This window comes from Cyprinus carpio, chromosome B14, assembly GCF_018340385.1.
Source record: "Cyprinus carpio isolate SPL01 chromosome B14, ASM1834038v1, whole genome shotgun sequence".
NCBI classification, from domain to species: Eukaryota; Metazoa; Chordata; class Actinopteri; order Cypriniformes; family Cyprinidae; genus Cyprinus; species Cyprinus carpio.
Genome location: NC_056610.1, coordinates 18077700 through 18096151, shown reverse-complemented (window position 1 = coordinate 18096151; position 18452 = coordinate 18077700). Strand labels below are relative to the sequence as shown.

At 36.3% G+C, this 18452-nt stretch overlaps 2 protein-coding genes across 12 annotated transcripts; one reads left to right on the top strand and one right to left on the bottom strand.

Moving 5' to 3' along the window:
- Positions 1–1274: 1274 nt before the first annotated feature.
- LOC109081162 (transmembrane protein 144-like) lies at positions 1275–4536 on the bottom strand. Of its 7 annotated transcripts, XM_042738307.1 has the most exons (6): positions 4093–4536; positions 3764–3886; positions 3580–3702; positions 3405–3504; positions 1939–2020; positions 1275–1801 (listed from the first exon to the last, which is right to left on the bottom strand). In XM_042738307.1, exons 1-6 carry the CDS (start codon positions 4217–4219, stop codon positions 1724–1726), a joined length of 633 nt encoding a protein of 210 aa, XP_042594241.1. In that variant the 5' UTR covers positions 4220–4536; the 3' UTR covers positions 1275–1723. The 7 variants fall into 7 exon arrangements, 6 of the variants coding, with proteins under 6 accessions (XP_042594241.1, XP_042594244.1, XP_042594243.1 ...); XM_042738310.1 differs by lacking the exon at positions 3405–3504 and having other exon boundaries at positions 3567–3702; XM_042738309.1 differs by having other exon boundaries at positions 1275–2606.
- A 51-nt stretch (positions 4537–4587) lies between these two features.
- Positions 4588–14029, top strand: zgc:77938 (Alcohol dehydrogenase class-3-like). 5 transcript variants are annotated; one of them, XM_042738301.1, is made up of 11 exons: positions 4588–4713; positions 4918–5004; positions 5398–5424; positions 10299–10373; positions 10524–10674; positions 10853–10940; positions 11064–11283; positions 11373–11633; positions 11811–11943; positions 12128–12266; positions 12483–14029. In XM_042738301.1, exons 2-11 carry the CDS (start codon positions 4987–4989, stop codon positions 12505–12507), a joined length of 1137 nt encoding a protein of 378 aa, XP_042594235.1. In that variant the 5' UTR covers positions 4588–4713; positions 4918–4986; the 3' UTR covers positions 12508–14029. The 5 variants fall into 5 exon arrangements, with proteins under 5 accessions (XP_042594235.1, XP_042594237.1, XP_042594239.1 ...); XM_042738302.1 differs by having other exon boundaries at positions 4685–4825; XM_042738303.1 differs by lacking the exons at positions 10299–10373; positions 10524–10674; positions 10853–10940; ... (3 more) ...; positions 12128–12266; positions 12483–14029 and adding exons at positions 5745–5892; positions 6074–6162; positions 6257–6475; ... (2 more) ...; positions 7242–7380; positions 8344–8764 and having other exon boundaries at positions 5398–5499.
- The last annotated feature ends 4423 nt before the right edge of the window (positions 14030–18452 follow it).

The window sequence follows — 18452 nt, the reverse complement described above, 5'->3', positions numbered from 1 at the left end:
GAGAGCTCAACTCTCCCCTCCCCTTCTCTGTCACCTAGCGGTTGTAATTACATCAGCAGATTCGGCACATTCGCGATAGAAAAGCGGCGCTTTCCAACTTCAGTAACATGTCATGGTATTACAGCTGTGAAATTACAAACAAAAATAAATACACATTATGAGACATCAACTGAAATGAATTTTGAATTTTATTAACCTTAAATAATCCTCCTTTCATTTTCACCTCAAAATTTTGGTGAGCCGCCACTGCTTGCTACGTGTACTGCGTTAAGATAACTGAGACTTGATATAGCACTTGCATATAATTGCTGTTTTGTTGATTGCTTCCATTGTCCTCATTTGTAAGCCGCTTTGGATAAAAGCGTCTGCTAAATGTCTTTTGTTGATTGCTTCCATTGTCCTCATTTGTAAGCCGCTTTGGATAAAAGCGTCTGCTAAATGCAAATGTATAGGGTATACACATTTAAGTTCAGTTGAAAAAGTGTCAAGCTAGGTCGTATCAAAATGCCATCTGAAACACTGAATGAATACAAATAGCTGTATGTTACCTACTTTGACCTCTTTAAATACCACACTTCCCACAGAGCAGCAGGCTACTAAGCCATAACCCTAAAAGCAAAGTAGAACACACTATCATTACATACGATTTGCAATGCAAAGGTGAATGAGGGCATGAAAGATTTTTTTTTGATGATACTTACAGCATTAATTATAGGGAATGTGATCACTGCACTAAGGTAGTAATTTGCCATAAGGCGGCATATGTGGCTGATCCCCACATCAGACCACTCAAAAAACCTGCACGGAAGATCTTACTTAAACACAGGAACTCAATGTCTGAATGTACACTGTACAATACATACACACACATACATACATATACACATACATACATAAATATATATATATATATATATATATATATATATATATATATATATATATAATATATATATAGTCACAACTGTGATGATGTTACAAGGCAACATTGTCCTTTCATCCAAGTTAAAATAAAGACGATGCAATAGAAAGCACATTAATTATCAGGTAAGATGGCTCTGGGATGAATCCGAGGCCTGTTCTTCATGACTGCACATTAAGCAAGAAAATACACTGTGCTGCTGAGGAAAATTCCACTGTAATGGGCAAAGCAGTAGTCAATTTCTGTAATGGACAGCAAAAAAAAAAAAAAAAAAAAAAAAAAAATTATATATATATATATATATATATATATATATATATATATATATATATAGCCCAATAAGTGTTTTTTTTAACATATCTCATTAAGCTGTAGTACAACGGCATGTCACTTTTAATTTAACAAATACACATACCATTCTGACTGGAACCAGTGAACATACTTGAATTGGTTGTGGCATGGACTTTAATAAAGAAAACAGGTAAAAAAGCAGAACCATAAAGGCCACCTGAAATTACAGCCAAAATGCAGCCACTGTAACAAGAGGATATTATGCAATTCCATAGATTTGATCTTTATCATCCAGATATTTTACAATACTAGAATCTAAAACTGAACATACCATAGATGTAAATTCAAAACGGTAATATAAAAAAAATGCATTGATTAAAAAACAAACAAACAAACAAGTGCAATATTTTAGCACAGAAGCCATCAAACTCAGACTTTCCAGTACAGTGTTGATGGAATAGAAATATGAGGAAAACTGCAAAAAGAATGGAACTTAGGGCCTACAAATACTTACAATACTCTCTTGCTCTTTGGTAAAATTGTGTCCACCAATGAATCACTGGGGTTTGTGCTGTCTGGATTCAACCTCTGAAGACAGACGTGTGAATGCATGCATGCACAAAATCTCAGCAAAGATTTGTGTATCCAAGACATAATACACAAAACATTATTCTGCATAAACAATCATAATAGCTCTTAATGAGGAAAAGCCCTAACAAACCTACCCTATCATCAATCAACAAAGGCATGGATTCGGCAGATGTGCGTTTCTGAACATCACTTCTCACAAAGAAGAATATGATGGCACTGAAACAAAGACATGATTGTGTTGCACAAAAACTGTACCACAGGGTTCTCTCTCACAATAAATAAAAGGTAAGGATGTTTTTATTCCATATCCCATAAAATCAGATGGAACTGTGGATCCAATACAAAATGACTTCAGGTCTTAGGAGGAGATTTATCCTGCCTTACATAGTATATTACATTTTCAATTTCAGAGAAACTTTTAGGCGAGTAAAGACAGTGGCTCTTTGATCTCAAAATGATCTTTGTGAGGTGTAACTCCTAAGTGAACTAGAAACATTTTCAGGATGGAACTATTGTCTAACCATATTAAATCAGTGTGCCTGCAGCATTTTCTTTCCATGGCCGTGGGTTTTGGCCATCCTTTTGAGGACACAATATTTATTAAATAAAAATAAAATCTCAGCCTTCATTAACCAAAGAAATATCCCTTTAATGGTCTGCCTTCAAATACTATGCACACAACTAATGCTTAAGGATATCACATTGCCTACTCTCTCATTAGCTTAGCAGACAAAGGCCAGCTCCAAAATAATTGTGTATTGGTTTGGATACTTCCTCTGGATTCAGACCAAACCAGCCAAACCTTGAAAGGAATTAATTAAGAGGTAAATTCACCTCTGCCTTTAATTAAAAACATGAATAACACTTTACAATAAGGTCCCATTATATTAACCAACAATGAGAAGTTACATTATTAATCTTTGTTAAAGTTAATGAAAATACAACTGTTTATTGTTAGTTTATGTTAGCTCAGGTCCAATAATAATAAATATTAGCATGTACAACTTTTATTTTTTTAATCATGCTGTTTAATCATGTTGGAATTTACATTAAGATTAATAAATACTTAAGAAGCACTTTTTTGTTGTCAGACCATGTTAATAAAAGTAGTTAAACTAATGTTAACAAATGGAACCTCAATCTAAAGTATTACGTCTTAAAATAATATTTTTAAAACGTGCACTAAAGCAGTGCAACATAACACTTCTGAGAAAAAAGTGAGTCTAAATATTTATGAGTCTAAATTTAAAAAAGGCATGCAAATAAACATTCAGATCACAGAACTTGTTACTTGATATTACAGATGAGCTCACGTTAAAAGAAGCACAAATAATGTTAAAAAATCTGTCAATGATCTGTCATCTTAGCTGATTAACATTGCATTTTTAGCAATGATTTAAGCTGCATCAAGAAAATGTTCTCAGTATTTTCTCAGCAAATGTTCTCAGTTTGCTCGTGTCACCAGTGGACGGCTTAACCAACTCAAATGGCATAAACTAGCCTGGGCCAGCATGGAAATCCATGTTCCAAAGTTTTATATCAGGAAATTCAATTCGTCCCCTAGTTTAAGCCCCTTCTGTCAAACATCAGTCCGGCTTACCTTGAGCTTGTCCATCCAATTAGCAATCCACTGGATCCCCAAAGCAAAATTCCAAGTCCAAGGCCAATAAACTTCACAACTGGGACTGCTGTTATATTTCCTGAGAGGTAAATCTGTTACAAATAACACTGGTATATATCAAACACAGGTTTATTCACTCACACATATGATTTACCAGTGGCCCAAAGTGCTCCTCCAAGCATAGCAGCAGGATGGGCTCTGGAGGGGCGAAACAATGTGTCCGTAACCAGTCCAACAAACCATATAGCTGAACAGCAAATCCACTGAAAAAACATTCCTGTAAAGACAGGAAAGAGGTCGTTAAAGTTTATTCTTGTGTAGTCTTGGTTCATAATCACCATCTCCAGTATTAACTGTTTTAACAGGAACAAAATAACTTCCGTACAAAAGCACTGCAATCACACAGGCCACAAAGCCATAAGTGGCGTCTGTACTACTGGCTTCATTAGAGGACAAGGGCTCTAGGTATAAAACAAAACTTAAGGTTGACCACACACTTGTTGCATGTATGTTTCAAAAAAGCATAATAACTGTCAGCGATAGAACGACTGTTTATTTTCTAAGCACAGCAATTGCCAAGCCCAAACACCCAGAGGTGACATGGACAACAATAGATCAATCAACATATTTAACTTTGTTGTTAATATTTAACATTTAATATATGTACCTTCAGCTGACAATGTGCTACAGCATCTTACAACAAAAAGCACAATTACAGCTAGTAAAGCCATCAGTGTCCTATTTTGGCCCTTATTTAGGGGATAAGCACTACATTTGTTATTGTGGCAATGCATGAACGCATTGAAGCGGTTTGTTGTAAACCAGGGGTCATTAATTGGCCCCACTATCCTGCCCTACTAACCAATCAGGGTGTTGTGAGGAGCTAGGCCTACTACTTTTTATTTAAAGGAGCCTCAGTCACCATTTACTGTCATTAGAGTTAGTTACCTACATAAAATTAAATGGTGACTTAAGCTAATTCTGGCAAGCTCTCCTTTTGTGTTCCAGAGAAGAAAGTCATACGGGTTTGTAAAAGGGTATAAAAAAGTATAAATAATAATATTTTGGGGTGAGTATTTGCTTGAAATTGAACGCAGTTTCCAAACAGCTCCACTAGATGGAGATTGCGTTCCAGCTTGTTTTGATTCCGCCAGCCTTTGCGCAGAAGGAGGCGGTTAGCCAATCACATGAGGTTTGGCCAGCATCCCAAATTCTGAATATGCAAAGCAGAAAAGAAGTACCAACAACACTGCTCTTTAGCACAACCCCGATTAACCTTAATCACTGAGTGAGTTAAGAGTAATAATATTATGTATTTCCTGTATTGAACGTCCTTTTGAATGGTAAAATGTTGAAATGTGATGTAAGAGGTAATAGTAGCCTACACTAGACTGACTTGAGTAAGTTACTGGAAGTAGTAGACAGTGAAAAATTCTTGACATTAATAACCTTTTTTTGTAAAGTCATCAGACTATTTCTGCTTTTGTTTCAGCATTTTAACTGTCATAAATGTTCTATCTCTGCAAGACCACAGTCACTGTCTCAAAAGTGTGTCGTTGCCATGGAAACTGAGGGGAAGGTAAGGACATAACAGGTAATGTATTGTTGTAGCAGATTAAAAAAGTCCCTAATGCTCACCATCGATGCATTTATTTGACAAAAACACAGTAAAAACAGTATTGTGAAATAATATTACCATTTTAAACAACAGCATGATACTTAAGAAATCCTGCTAATATGTGGATTTGGTGCTCAAGAAAATACATTTTTATTTTCAGTGTTCAAAACTGCACTGTTGTGTTGCATAATATATATATTAAGGAAACCGTGATGCATTTTAGGATTCTTTGATAAATAGAAATAACAGCATTTATTTAAAATAGAAATCTTTCATAACATTATAAAAGTCTTATCTGTCATTTTTTACGAAGGTCTGAATGGAAGTGCATAGGCCTAATAATTTTATTCCTAAGTGATCAAGTGCAAGGCAGCAGTGGCCTGGGAACCAGCGAAAGCACTCTCCATTGAGGAGGTTGAGGTTGCCCCTCCCAAAGCACATGAAGTACGAATTAAGGTAGATCCATAACACTACATTTATCGTATTAGGCTAGATGTAGTATAAATGTAAACCTAAACTTAAAACACCACTTAAAAATAGGCCTGAGAATAACCTTATTTCTTGATATGAACTGTATGCTTTAAAATTGACCATTATTTAAAAAAATATGCTAATTTTATTTCAGTTTTTATTTTTTATTGTGCTTTCAAAGAGTATTATTTTATTTCACTAAGAAGTGTCTTTTCATCGACTCTTTTTAGATAGTAGCATCTGGAGTATGCCACTCAGATTGGGCTTACCTGTACGATGTTGCTAAAATGAAGCCACGGCCTTTTCCTTTGATTCTGGGACATGAAGGGGCTGGGATTGTGGAGAGTGTTGGTCCAGGTGTCACAAAAGTATCTAAAGGTAAACCAAAAATCCATCATAAACACTTCAAGTATTCTTACTTCTAACAAGATATGAAATGTTTCTAAATGATTTCTCAGTTGCTTCATCTTAATCACTTCGTCCTAGATACATGAATTTATAAGTGTGTAGGCATGTCACATGCATTATTTCAGAACACTTTATTTTTCTATATCTGCAGGAGATAAAGTCATTCCTCTGTTCCTGCCACAATGTGGACAGTGTGAACGCTGCCTGAGTCCAAAGACAAACCTCTGCACCAAAAACTGGTTATAATAATAATACAATATTCATTTATAGTAAATACTATGCATTTTTCATCTGCTTTGAATATATGTTAACTAGTTTTCTCTGCCTCCCAGAGGACAAAACTCAACGGGGTGTTATTGCAGATGGCACCAGCAGGATCACCTGCAAGAATCAGCAGATTTATCAGTTTATTGGTATCAGCACCTTCTCTGAATACACTGTTGTGCCAGAGGACAATGTCACCAAGATTCACCCTGATGCTCCACTGGACAAAGTCTGTCTGCTGGGCTGTGGAGTGTCTACAGGATATGGAGCAGCAGTGAACACGGGCAAAGTGTGTGTGATTTCCACTTCCACAAGATAAAAATAACATCCCACTAACTTGTAGCACGTGTTATATTTTTTTGTCATTGTCTCCCCCAGGTAGAATCTGGCTCTACATGTGCGGTGTTTGGTTTGGGAGCTGTTGGACTGGCAGCTGTCATGGGATGCAAGGCTGCTGGTGCTTCCAGGATCATCGCTGTAGACATCAATCCAGACAAGTCTGAGATCGCCAAGACTTTTGGATCAACTGAGTTTGTGAACCCTAAAGACCACAGTAAACCCATTCAGGAGGTGCTGAGGAAACTGACTAATGGTGGTGTTGACTTCTCTCTTGAGTGTGTGGGGAATGTAGGAGTAATGGTAAGTTCCTATAACCAGTGCGTATTGTTATTTAATTAATTGTAAGTTTATTAGTAGAGCTGTAATTTTCAAAGTTGTTCTTACTTAAGTGTCGTTTATATAAGCAAGTCAAGTTGCCACGAAGAACAAAGTAATTTACTGTATATGCTCTGAGGTTAATTGATCTAATTAAGTCTCCTCTGACCAGAGGGCTGCTGTGGAAGCGTGCAGTCCTGCAGGGGGAATCTGTGTGATTGTAGGTTGGATTGAGGTGGAGGAACTTTCTCTGGCACCTCTGGATATCCTACTAGGAAGAACTCTGAAAGGCACTTATTTTGGAGGTAAATGCTTTCCCTGTATTTAGTGTAGTGTGAGCTGTTATGATAGCAAATGTGCAAAATTAATAATTTTTCAGTAATTAACCTGGTGAATGACAGGTTGGAAGAGCGTTGATGCGGTGCCCAGACTTGTTCAAGACTATATGAGCGGGAAGCTTCTGCTGGATGAATTTGTGACACACAGACTGACTCTAGATCAGGTTAACCAGGCCTTTGATCACATGATCAATGGGAGAAGGTCAGTTTTTTGCATCTGTTAATGAACACAGTTATGGAATTGTTATATGATGAAAAACACAAGTAAATGTTGCCTTTCTTAAATGCTTAATAATCTTGTAATAGTCTGTAATGTTCAGCATTATCAAATGTTAATATATAATATAAAAATTAATTCATCTTAAGAATAACTCTAACAGTTCATATGCATGGCTGTAGCCAGGGTTTAAAAATTATTCAGGTCTATTATTGCATCAAAATGTATTAATACTTTACTATAGCTAACAATAGCTACATATTACTATTATAGTTTTCATTAATAACCATTGCTATATAGATGATAAATTTGTTTAAGATAACTCTGTTTTTGATAACGTTGGTAATGTTTCTGAGAGATAATATCATGATATTTTTTTGTATTTGCCTTACCAAATGTGGAAACTTGTTAGAAAAACCTATCCGTGGGCTTTTTTGATTACTGTCAGTTTAAGGGCAGACTATGCAGTGTTGTCAGATATTGCTATTAAAACAAATACAAACCAAGAAATAAATAAAAAATAAACTGAAATTATACATGCAGACACTCATATGTGGAGTGTTAAACAGACAAGTTAGTCATTCAGGGAACAAATTTTATTTTTGAACATGAACAATGTTTATTTGTTGTGTTAAAAAGACAAGTTAGTCATTCAGGTAGCCAGCTACAGGCATGTTCATATGGTATTGCAATATTATATTAAAAATTGTGATGAACCTGAAGTAGTGACAGATCTTTTCTTCTGTATTGTGTGTAACAGATTATTGAAAATATTTTGATTGTTGAGGGGCGGGGTTTAAGAGAACTAAATGATCATACATGAATGAATACATTTATAAAATACATAGGGTGAACTCTCTTTTTATAGTTCCAAATCCCATAGTAAAAAGTCTAGGCACGAACAATTGGCAAAAATGTAATTTGTTCATTTGTTTCTCTATTTCTTAGTATCCGGACAGTGATTGAGATGTGAAATGGAGATGATTCTCAATAACCTTCAAACAACTTAAGTATTTTGGTGGGTTCCTCTACCTCTCTAAAGCCTCACAATGTCAGAAGTTAAATGTCATAATGTACTTTGCAGACTATTGTAAAAGACTGTTTTGCAATATTTACAAAGAAAAGGATTACAAAGAAAAAGACAATGATTATCTGTCTGCTAATCCAAAGGTCCCTTTTCACTGCCTGTATGTATTGGCTAAAGTAAACAGGCACAGTAAATTAAAGGTGCCGATGGAAAGGAGAAGTCACATTCACTGAATAAAGCATTGCTTGTTTTTTTGTCTATTGTCTCAAGGAGAATACAAAGACCATGTCTGTTATGATCTGAAACTGTTCCACACAATAAAGCCAAGTTTGCTGTATTTGATTTGGTTGTATCTCTTCTCTATTAGCAGCAGATGGTAAAGCTTGCACTGAAGGATATCCTTATTTAATCCATTTCTTTTCTCTCAATGTACACTGTACAGCAAATGTATCGCTCCTTTCTGTGTGCCTTGAGACCAACAGTGTTAAATTTCGCCGGCCTATCTTTCATTATTTATTTTAGGCTTACTGTCATTGAATTACCTTCAGTTAAGTGTTGCAAATTTCCATGGGGCTTCAATACATGCTGATCATGATCAAACTTGTTTTGCTTTTGCTGCTGTTGGGAAGAGGAAGGTTGGCCCATAGTTATCTGGGGGTCATCCAATCACATGCAAGCAGGACTTTGTTCAGCTGCTGTATTGGTCAATCAGCCAGTAAAACGTTTAGAATTATCATATAGCAGCTGTGCACTAGTACAAAGTACACTATACCAGCAGATCCTCTCCTGAGCCCTGACAAAACCAGCTCTGCATGTAAGTTATTAATAGCATACAAACATTTGCAAACTGTGAATCTGTGCATGCAGTCATCTGTTTTACTGAATGCGTTCTAAATACTGTGAACTAGTCAAAACTACATTTTAGCTTTGAGGGATGTCACAATCGCCTAAATGTAAATGAATTTGAAAATTCATTAGTCTAGTGTCAGTAAAAATATTAGGAAATGATTTGTACTTGTAGATTTAATGTTTAAGAAATGTGTACTGTTTACAAAAAACTGCATTTGAAACATTAGCATTCTACTATGAAATGTGTTGCATGTGTCGTAATGTAAACTTGAATGAATGTAACATGATATAGTCCACTTGCATACTTCCTTATTGCTACACCACACAGGGGTGAGTAACACATGTGATACCATATATGCAGTGTCATGCCTATGTGCACAAATACAAGTATTAGTGGAACCAAGGCTTTAACTAATGTCTGATATGTTTCATAACAGTTTATTAATTATGATAATCCATCAGAATAGCTTTAAAGTTACACACTTTTCATGAAACCTACTGCTCCCTTTCATTTAACGTCAAGCTAAAGTGGGATGATACTTACAGTAAATTATGCCCTCACAAATATTTTAAATATTGCAATAATGCATGCATATTTATAATTAGCCATGAAATTATCATATTTTAAAACCACAATAAGATATTTGTATGTGACAATAAAAAAACAGCGTTACATACATCATGTGTTAATGCAATGTCAGAAGAGCAAATATTTTTTTGAAACATTTTGAAACAAACTATTCTCCAACCTGTTTTTGGAGACCAATTTATGGAGGAGAAAAAACCTTTTAACACAAGTTTTATCATTTTTATTTTTATTTGTATAATTGTTGTTCATGTCATTTTAGGAGGCAGTTTATAGACAACACTGGAAAGGATTCATTGTAGTGTATGGTTAGCATGGAAACTGAGGGCAAGGTAAGGGGAAAAAGATAGCTAAAATCCTCAAATGTTTTTTTTTATGAAAATAATATTATTATTATTTTTTTTTTTTTTTTATGTGGTGATGTGGTGGGAGGCAGTGGTGTGGGAACCAGGAAAACCATTCTCCATTGAGGAGGTGGAGGTTGCCCCTCCCAAAGCACATGAAGTACGAATTAAGGTACAGTAGGTCCATTACACTTCACTGGCCATGTCTGCATATAATCCATTTACACATAACACGTATATGTAGACTTGCAATATGATGTTGCTTGAATGACTAAGCAGTATTTATATATCAGACTAATGACTATCAGTTGACCTTTGTCAGATAGTAGCATCTGGAGTATGCCACACAGACTGGACTTTCCTCCATGAGGTTGGTAAAACTATGAATCCCCAGCCCTTTCCTGTGATCCTGGGACATGAAGGGGCAGGAGTGGTGGAAAGTGTTGGTCCAGGTGTCACAAAGATGTCCAAAGGTAAACAATAATCCACCATGGAAACTATATATATATATATATATATATATATATGTTCTGAAATCTAAATTTTTTACCTCAATTTACCTTTGCATAAGTATAAAAACATGTACAGTATGACAAGCAAAAAAAAAAAAAAAAAAAATTTCTTGTTTTCCATTCAGCCATTTATCTACAGGAGATAAAGTTATTCCTCTAGTCGTGCCACAGTGTGGACAATGCGAACGCTGTCTGAGTCCAAAGACAAACCTCTGTACAAAAAACTGGTGAGTTAATGTTACTGTGCAATGTTTGTGTGATGTTTTTTTGTTTTTCTGAACTCATAGATTATATTCATGAGGCAGGTGATAAAACCATTTAATTCCATTTAGACCCTCTTTATTTCCTAGGGAGACAAATCAGCAATGTCTTCTTGCAGATGGCACCAGCAGGATCACCTGCAAGAATCAGCAGATTTATCAGTTTATTGGTGTCAGCACCTTCTCTGAATACACTGTTGTGCCAGAGGACAATGTCACCAAGATTCACCCTGATGCTCCACTGGACAAAGTCTGTCTGCTGGGCTGTGGAGTGTCTACAGGATATGGAGCAGCAGTGAACACAGGCAAAGTGTGTGTGATTTCCACTTCCACAAGATAAAAATAACATCCCACTAGCTTGTAGCACGTGTTATATTTTTTTGTCATTGTCTCCCCCAGGTAGAATCTGGCTCTACATGTGCGGTGTTTGGTTTGGGAGCTGTTGGACTGGCAGCTGTCATGGGATGCAAGGCTGCTGGTGCTTCCAGGATCATCGCTGTAGACATCAATCCAGACAAGTCTGAGATCGCCAAGACTTTTGGAGCAACTGAGTTTGTGAACCCTAAAGACCACAGTAAACCCATTCAGGAGGTGCTGAAGAAACTGACTAATGGTGGTGTTGACTTCTCTCTTGAGTGTGTGGGGAATGTAGGAGTAATGGTAAGTTCACAAGTTCACACTTACATATAATTAGATTGAGTATAGTAATGCATATTTGGCGTGCTGTCCAGGGAAGGGTTCCAAGCTCGGGAATGGCCGGAACCCAGAGTACTCCCCCGTAAGTGAGGAGATGGGGCGGTGGAGGGATGCTGATAAACTGTCATATCTTACAAACAGAGAGCCGCTGTGGAAGCATGTACTCCTGCAGGGGGAGTCTGTGTGATGGTGGGCTGGACAAGGATTGGAGAACTTACTCTGGTTTCTGAGGATATTCTACTAGGAAAAACTCTAAAAGGCTCCTATTTTGGCGGTAAAGTATGCCTGATGAATTTAAATATATCTTATGATGATCTACTGTAGCCTATATGTTGCAACACCAGGTTGATGAGATATGGAGAATTATGTCTAATCATTTACAGTCCTCTCTAATTTCACTGTGTATTAGTGGAATACACCTGCAATTTAAAGTAACTTCTCTGTTCTTCCTTTGACAGGTTGGAAGAGTGCTGAGGCAGTGCCCAAGTTGGTACAGGATTATATGAGTGGGAAGCTTCTGCTGGATGAATTTGTGACACACAGACTGACTCTAGATCAGGTTAACCAGGCCTTCGAGCTTATGATCACTGGGAAGAGGTAAATTCTGTGAATCTACTAATGATCTTGTATTGTGCTAAGCATTGCTACAACTGTATGCCTGACATATTTCAGTATTCTGGAATGTCCATATACCACACACATTAGTCAAGAGAAGAAATTCTTTGTTATGGTGTCTAATTATTTCTATATTCATACAGTACATACATATATGCACTTAACCTGTTTCTTTCTTTCTTTCTTTCTCTTTTTCAGTATCCGTACAGTGATCAAGATGTGAGATGAAATAACTGTCTTTATTCAGAAGTGTTTATATTCTGTTCTGACATTACATCAATCAGAGAAGAATCGGTGTTGTCATAAGGCAATGCAATAATGCAATAAAGCTGCATAGGTCTCAGTTCAGATCTCATAGGTCCCAAATCCTATTCAACATAATTGAACATTAATAAACTTGTCATTCATATTCACTATAGCTTAATACGTACTGTACAGACAGAGAAGTTTTATTTTTTAATATGCTTCTTTAAAATGCTTATATTCTCAAGGAACATGTATTGAGGCACAATGTACCCGTTTCATACAATAAGCTTATTCTGATGCATTTGATTTGGTTGTATCTTTTCTTTTTCACCAGTAGATGGCAAGCTTGTACTACAAACTTCCTTGTTCACTTCTTTTGTCTTCTGTATGCCGTCTGCACTGAGACTCCTGAGTTTCTTCACTCTAACCTTTATTATTTCATATCACTGAGGCTCTGCTCAATATCTGCTAAGTGTTCATGTGTTTATGTTCCACATCATTACAGAGCAAACCATGAGCACTCCTGTCTCTTAAATACCATATACCATTATTGCCCTTTGAAACCACTATCCACCGGTTTCCATCTACAATAATATTGTCATCTCAGCCTTCATTGTCTTGTAGTGGGACGTGAGAAGTCTTTAGAAAAATAGAAAGAATTTTGTCATAGGGAGATGGATGGGTGCATGTCACTAGGGGTTGCATGTTGACCTTGGTAATATTATATATTGATTTAATATAGCATGCTCTTGAGGGTTAGAATAGCAGTTGTGGCCTGTCAGAGCCAGAGACAAAAGGCTGGCTGGGGAATGCCTCTCCATGATAAACTGGGATGGCTGTCCAGGAATTTGCTTTATTGTAGTTCCATTCAGATCAAATGAATACTCTTGGCAGATCCCCCTCCCCCGTTCCCATCTTTACGTAAAATGGAAAATGAAGCAAAGTCTCCTGCACGTTTACCCCACCCCTGCCATATTGTGCAATTGACCAGAGATTCAATTTTTTTGTTGCTCTTTCCATTGAAACTGAGAAAGATTGCTGAAAAATGGAGACATCAAAAGATAAAAGACAAGTAGCAACAGGTGCTGTTCACTGAGCTAATTTACAGGACAAATTTATAAAGATCCACATAAATATGCATTTAGAGAGATCCTGCATTTTTTTCTCATTCATTCAAGCTTTTCTCAAAATAAAATAAATACACAAAGATTTATGATTAGTTAATTGGGCCATTCGGGCTGTTTATTTTCAATTAGTTGGCAGATGTGGAGATAAAAAAATAAAATAAAAAAAACTACACATTTCTGTTACTAGTGGAGGATATCATTGTGAAATTTTAAAACCTTATATTTATTGTGATAATTATTTTAGCAGTAATGATGTTGGTTGATTGGTTGGTTGGAATTAGAACAAGCTATGTCTAATTCTTCAATGAATGGTCCTTTTGAATCAGTTTGTTCAAATGAATCTGTCAAAATTAAAACCTTGAATCAGTTGAACCAATTGCTTTCCAAAATGGCTCTTTTTTTCAAACACTTGAATCTCCGCACGCTGAGGACATCTGCTGGTTAATGCAAAAGTATGTTCAATGAAATGTTCAACAAAACATTGCAGGTCTTGTCATATTGTAACAATATGGCAACAAAACATTGCAGGTATAGATTTCAGGGTAGTGTTATACACTGTTACTGTACTGCTGTTTAACATACCGATTTTTCACCTGAGGAAACTTCTGTATGGGGGGAGTTTTTAAAAATTACATGATTTAGAACCTTTATACATTGCACGCCATTATAAAGACTGTACGTTTATCCCTCACATCCTTTCATCTGCATTATATTCAGGTGCCTATGTCTTTATGTCTAACCTGATTAAGGTCTATTGTAGTCTAAAAAAAAGTATATATCTATAATAATATTATTTGATAATATTGTTTACTATAGTAAACACCCTTTACTGGGAACAAGACAATGGTAAGAACTTAACAGAAAAAAATCTATTTAGGCTAACCTAAATCAGTTTTGTGAAGCAGTGTTTCGAATGCACACTTAATTGTCTGAAGCGATGATATGTTTTATCAAAGCAAATAAATGTTTCTTGTTTGTATTTTATGTGAATTAAATGTTTATATTTTATATTTTCAAAAATTCCATGCCAATTTATATGAGTCACATGTCTGTGGTAATGGTGTGACCTTTGAGTAGGCTGCCCTGTGTGTTTTTCAATAACGTGATTGACGTATAAATAGAAGGTAGATTCAACTAAAGCAATGGAGTATCAGATTCTAATGAAGAATAACGATTTGTCCTGTGTGCTTACCATGACAGATATGAGATATATTCCTCTCACATGAGCTTGGTCCAGGCAAATATCAGGCATTTACCCTGCCAAATGTGTAGTCAGCGCCGTGCATCATTCCGACAGACATGACAGCCTCATAAGGAAAATTGACAAACAACAGAAATGCCAGCATAGGCAAATATTGCTGAGCAAATATAGCCTGGAAGAGAAAAAAATGTCAAAGGGGCTGAGTTGCCTTCCTCGATATTTAGATGGGGATCAAAAGATTTCTCCCTTAATTATTATATTTAATGTGTGTGAAGGTGTTCAAATGTGTGTGGGGGTGCACCTGTGTGTCTGAATGTGTGACACTGCTAGTTGGTGGTGCATTAAATCCTAGAGCTAAATAACTCTGGCCACAATGCAGATCTTCCAGTGATCATAAGAACCAATTTTTAAAATTCTTGTGCATGCTTTAACCAATATATTATCTCTATAATTTCAACTGATAGCCTCAAGGATGAAGAACATTTTTGTACAAGAAATTCTGTATAAGATATTCTACCAAATTATGTCAGAAATACACCAGACTCTTTTATTTTAACCAAACTAACATGGATAGTTAGACACATTTCTACCCAGGTGGCTTAGGTGCTGAAAAATATATGACAAACTGGTCAGACCATGTAGGATCTGGGCCATAATCTATAGAGCGTCACTGTGAATGACATTATGCAAACTGAGAGACAAATCCCATGATTAATTTGATCTGAATGTAGAAAAATGCATTTGTAATGCCTTTGAAATGTAAATGTATTTATGTCAGTTTACTTCGTAATTGCAGTGATTTATGTGCACAGATAAATCAAGAATTGTCAAGATGAAGACTTTGCCAGTTGGTATTTCTCTCATGTGGAAATTGAACAAATAAAACGTCATTGTGTCCTGTGCAAGTATGAACAACTGAGTCAAGATTCATTATATATATGACTGTTGTTTCTGTGATGCTGAGGCATACAATTCAGTTCTGGTTGTTTGTAGTATTTGGCATTTCTTTGCTTTGAAAGAGGTCTCCTTTCGTGTGCTACTCAGAGCTCAAAGGGTTTGGTGGAGAACATGAACAAACACAACCTCTGGATTGTCTTAATTAATGGTACACTCAAGCTTCAGTGGCAATGATAATGTTAAAGCAAGTACCTGAGACAGAGAGACAGACAGCACACACACACACACACACACACACACACACACACACACACACACACACACACACACACAGAGAGAGAGAGAGAGAGAGAGAGAGTTCAGAGAAAAAGACAGTGGCCTAGTTCAGACGAACACAAAGCCCAAACTGCCATGGAAGAATGCGTCCCTAAGTCTGGGAAAGACCACCCTGGTAGAGACCCTGCTTTAGCAGTAAATCGGGCCATTAGTGTTAATGCCAGCCAATGCCTCAGACATCCCCAGACTAAAGCTCAACACAGCAAACCCAGATCCAGTGACACAGTCCTGGCTGCTCTAGCAAGGGAAACCCTTTATCAAACGTGCCTGGAAGGGTTAGGAGAGGTCAGCAATACTGAAGTTGCACACCTGCACTGCAGCTGATCTCCTCGTCTGAAGTTGGTTGACATTGGATTAGCATAGCCTGTTGGGAATTTTAAAGGAAGTAAATTATAATTATTTGACTGGTGAAATGAATGTGTACATATCTACTTTATTAAATACAACGATCCTTTTATCCTTTCAGCAACGTATATGACAAAAGCAGTGCTGAGGAAGTTATTTAGACACTATAATGGTAACGTTTTACAATAAGCTTAAATTTGTTAAAAATTATTAATGCATTAGGTGCTGTATCATGCGCTAAAATGAACATTAATGCTATTTATACATACACTACCATTCAAAAGTTTTAAGTCAATATGATTTTTTTAAAAAAGAAATAATACTATTATTCAACAAGGATGCATTAAGTTAAAAATGTATCACTGTTTCCAAAAAAAAAATAAATAAATAAATAAATAAGTAGCACAACTGTTGATGCTAATAAGACTGATAAAAATAAATGTGGAATGATTTCTGAAGGATCATGTGACACTGAAGACTGGAGTAATAGCTGCTGAAAATTCAGCATTTTATTTTATTTTATTTTATTTTATTTTATTTTATTTTATTTTATTTTATTTTATTTTATTTTATAGCCTTAAAAACATTTTACAAAAACATTACCAAACATTTGAAAAGTAGGCCTAGTGTAAATACATTTATACATTTCAAATTGTATAAATGAACATTTAATGTATCATGAACAAACACTATTTCACTATTTAGAAACATAGTAATGAACTTAAGCTAATGAACTAATACCTATAAAGACTTAAAATGCAGCACAAAGAATCAAATAAATAAGTTAACCACCTTATTTCCATAAATTGTCTGAACAACCAATCAGAAATTAGCTTGAAAAACGAACCTATTGCGAAAACAGCTGTCAGCCTTCTAAAAAACTGTAATGAATCTCTTAAGTTACTCCCCAACACTGGTGAAAAAAAAAGGTTTGAGACAATGCTAAGGTTTGTTGTTATGACGGTTTGCTAATACTCACATACAAGATTTGAGGTCATGTTGTGTAATAGCTGTGAAGGGACAAACAACACCCACATACACCACCAAAATGGATGGTTAGCATGTGTGTCTGAGGAGCAATTATGCAATTGCAGTGTTAAGAAACACCGTCAGCCTTGTAAATGGGAGGAAGGGCTTCAACAACCTTGATTCTTTACATGACACAGAGCCTTGCCTAACAAAATTGACATACTCAGATAAATATGTTTGTTGCATCGTACCCAGACACAAATGTTGCACAAAAAGACATGGGTGTGGTGGAGGGATAAATAAAACAGAAATTAACAACACCACTCTCTGTCTGCCTCCCACCCAACAGAGATACAGACAGCACAAGAGACATTTAGAATATATGCTGTCTGTTACCTTCAGCTAAGCCTGGCCTTAGGTTCAGTCTCACTGGCTTAAATCTTACACCATATGCAGCTTGAAGATTTCAAATGGATTTGTCATCTTATCTGATGATCTACACATCCACGGCATGAAGATCTACACTGTTTTATTTTAGTATAGAGCAGCAGACCTGACATAAGATAATGGTTTTTAATGGAAGGTCAACTCATGTTTGAATGAATGGTGCTCAGTGTTACTTTGGCTAAACCTGAAGAAGAGCATTTATTGAATATGATCGTTTGCTTATGGGGGAGGAATATGTGTGTTTAAACGTCATACTGGGAGTGCCTTTGGAGGCTCTATCTATTTAGCAAATATCGAACGTTTCCCCCCTCAGGTGGTCGGAAACCTTTCCCGCTTGTGCTTGCTTACACTTTAAAATCCCTAAGAGCAAATATAAGCAGCAGCAGATTTGCTTAATATCAACTCTGCCACAAAACACACACCCGTGAAATGTCACCACGGTCCCCAGGTACAAAGTCAAAATCTAAAAACGTCAAACAAGCAGGGTGCGAGGCATGTTTAAGTTGGGAAAGCGGGCCTACACGTCCCCTCGGCGCGCACGGAGCTTATCTCATGAGGAGACTAATAACTACGAAAGAACAACATAAAAGAAGAAACAAA